This window comes from Acanthochromis polyacanthus, chromosome 8 (genome assembly GCF_021347895.1).
Source record: "Acanthochromis polyacanthus isolate Apoly-LR-REF ecotype Palm Island chromosome 8, KAUST_Apoly_ChrSc, whole genome shotgun sequence".
Lineage (NCBI taxonomy): Eukaryota > Metazoa > Chordata > Actinopteri > Pomacentridae > Acanthochromis > Acanthochromis polyacanthus.
Window position 1 is genome coordinate 38,074,250 of NC_067120.1, and position 2,910 is coordinate 38,077,159.

At 48.8% G+C, this 2,910-nt stretch overlaps 1 protein-coding gene across 1 annotated transcript; it reads left to right on the forward strand.

The window, feature by feature from the left end:
• Window positions 1–445: 445 nt before the first annotated feature.
• Window positions 446–1,741, forward strand: LOC110945987 (carbohydrate sulfotransferase 6-like). The gene is given in 4 exon segments (XM_022187569.2): window positions 446–835; window positions 837–999; window positions 1,002–1,433; window positions 1,436–1,741. Coding segments are annotated over 4 exon segments (1,137 nt in total). The 3' UTR covers window positions 1,588–1,741.
• The last annotated feature ends 1,169 nt before the right edge of the window (window positions 1,742–2,910 follow it).

A 2,910-nucleotide genomic window follows, 5' to 3' on the forward strand; every position in this document is an offset into this window, starting at 1 on the left:
CGTTGAAACTGATTGTCACACATTACTGGTTAAATACGATTGGAAGTTGAAAATTAGCCGTCTTTTTAGGTTTAACAGTTCCTGGTTGTTGCAAATATTCAAATTTTCGTGACTTTTTTAAAAGAATAACCTCCTTTCCAAGCCTGCAGGGGGTTTGAAAAGCCTGAAACTGCTTGAAATTAAATCAGGTTGAACTTCTTTTGTGGCTCCTCTCAGATTGTTTTCTCCTGACTAGACCCTTGCTGGTGTTGTATCGACTCTCAAATGTACGACGCTTTGGATAAAAGCCTCTGCTAAATGAAATTGTAGAATTGTTCTGGGGTCAATAGCTATATGTCCCCTTAAATTATAAACCTCGTTGGCCATGTGATCAGAAATAAAAATATCTGTTTTCTCTGCAAGCCGAGGCGACTCTCAGGTCCCCAGACATCGACCAGCAGCCTCCATGATGCCATACTGCAGAGTGAACCTCAGCATCATGACCTTCCTGGTCATCCTGCAGGGGGCGGCGGTGGTGCTGTTCTGCGGCTGGTACTTGCAGCTCAGCCCCTCCAACGGCAAAGTCCACGTCCTGCTGCTGTCGTCGTGGCGATCGGGCTCGTCCTTGATGGGCCAGGTGTTCAGCCAGCACCCGTCCGTCTTCTACCTCATGGAGCCGGCGTGGCACGTCTGGACCCGGCTGCGGAATCAAGGCGCCCGGTCGCTCCGCATGGCGGTGAGGGATCTGCTGCGGAGTGTCTTCCAGTGCGACCTCTCTGTGATGGAGGCCTACATGCAGGAGCCATACAGGTTCACCTCCTTGTTCATGTGGGCCCAAAGCCGGGCCCTTTGCTCCACCGCCGGCTTGTATGTTGACGCCACGGAACCAGTTAAGCAACAGAACTGAGTGTGAGCAGCACTGCAAAGCTCAGGGCCTGCAGCGAGCTGAGGAGGCCTGCAACACCTACAGCCATGTGGTGCTAAAGGAGGTGCGCTTTTTTGAGCTGGAATCTCTTTACCCCTTCTGCAGGACCCCAGCCTGGATCTCCGCATCATCCACCTGGTCCGGGACCCGCGGGCGGTTTTCCGATCCAGGGAGGAGTCGGCCTATGACTTGAGGCGTGACAGTGCCACTGTGTTGGAGCAGTGTAAAGTCCCGGCCGAAGAGGTGCAGCACCAGGTCATGCAGGAGATCTGCCGTAGCCACATGAGCATCAACGAGCGTGCCGTCCTGAAGCCGCCTCCATTTCTGAAGGGCCGCTACAAGATGGTGCGCTACGAGGACATGGTGCTCAACCCGCTGGAGGAGATCGATGCTATGTTCGAGTTTGTGGGTTTGGAGATGACGCAGCAGCTGAAGGAGTGGGTATACCGTATGACCCACGGGAAGGGCAAAGGAAGAAGGAAAGACGCATTCAAAGTCATATCGCGAGATGCTGACCTCGTGTCTCAGGCGTGCGCACAATGCTGCCGCACAGCAAAGTCAAACGCATCCAGGAGGTGTGCAAAGGCGCCATGTCACTGCTCGGCTACAAGACAGTCAACAGCGACGAAGAGCAGAAAAGACTCGACATAGATCTGCTGGTGCCTCGGGAGCCTGATCAGTAGTCATGGATGTGGGATCCCCGAATCAGCCATAAGGATGAGAGCTAGAAGGTGCAACAGCAAAACGAGGGAGCACGGTATGATATTATAACCTGTGCTATAATGCTATATGCTATAACCTAATGAATGTGTGACCTAATCAAATGCTTATTTTTTATATTGTTTAATTTTGAAACAGTGCAAAATCAGAAGAGTACCTCATTCAGAAGAATGAGGAGTTGATTATTTTTTGGAAGATGTCTTTTTTTATACATTATCTGAGATAAGTCTTGTTATATTCTTTGATGTTGAATATTGAATACTGGTCTGATATAATCCAGGACAGTCTCATTGTAATGGTAAAGAGTGGTTGGTCGATGCATGGAGAAGTGCCAAGTGCGGAGGGGGAGGATGTTTGCTGCTCCTTGTAGAAAATGTTCTACAAGGACAGTTCTTGAAGGTAGTGCTGCCCCAGAACAAACAGGAAGTTCCTGCAGTGGAAAGCGACTTATTGCTGTTGGACATGAACATGAAAAGCTCACATAGGGCTGATGAAATCTGCAGCAGCATCCTGAAGGCCACTGTGAATGTTATCCTGAAACCACTTGTTTACTGTATAAATCTATCCTTAATCACTGGGAGAGTTCCAAAAATGACTAAAATTGCTCAAAATCTCCCCATTTATAAATCTTGGGACAAAAACTAATATCTGCAACTGCCGGACAATTTCCATACTGCCTACGCTGTCCAAAGCACTGGAAAGGACCGTGTACAACAGACTTCATGGTTACTGTAATAAACTTCAGATCCTCCCCTCCTCCCAGTATGGCTTCAGGAAACACAGCGCTACTTGCATGCCGCTTCTAGATTTAATTGAAAAATGAATGCTGCTATTGACAATGGTGAAGATGCCACTAGAATTTCCTTGATCTGTCAAAGGCTTTTGACACCATTGATTTTGAGACTCTGCATGGCAAAGTGCCCACTATGGCGTTAGAGGTACTGCTTTGAGCTGGTTCAGAAGCTACTTACAGGATATAAAATGGCCACGAATCACAGGGAAAAGAATTAAGCATGGGGACATCCGCGCTGCACTGTGCATACATAATACATGCACGATGCAGCGCGGATGTCTGCGTTTAGATACAGCTGTATAGTAAAACGCTGACATCCATGTTTACGATAGAACGCGGACATCCGCGCTGCAGCGTGCATACATAATACATGCACGATGCAGCGCCGACATTCGTCCATGTTCCGCGCTCCGGTCGGAAGGTGATTTCTGTTGCATTGCGCGCTCACTTCTGCTTTTGATGACATATCGTGCTCAGACGACTCGTCGACGCG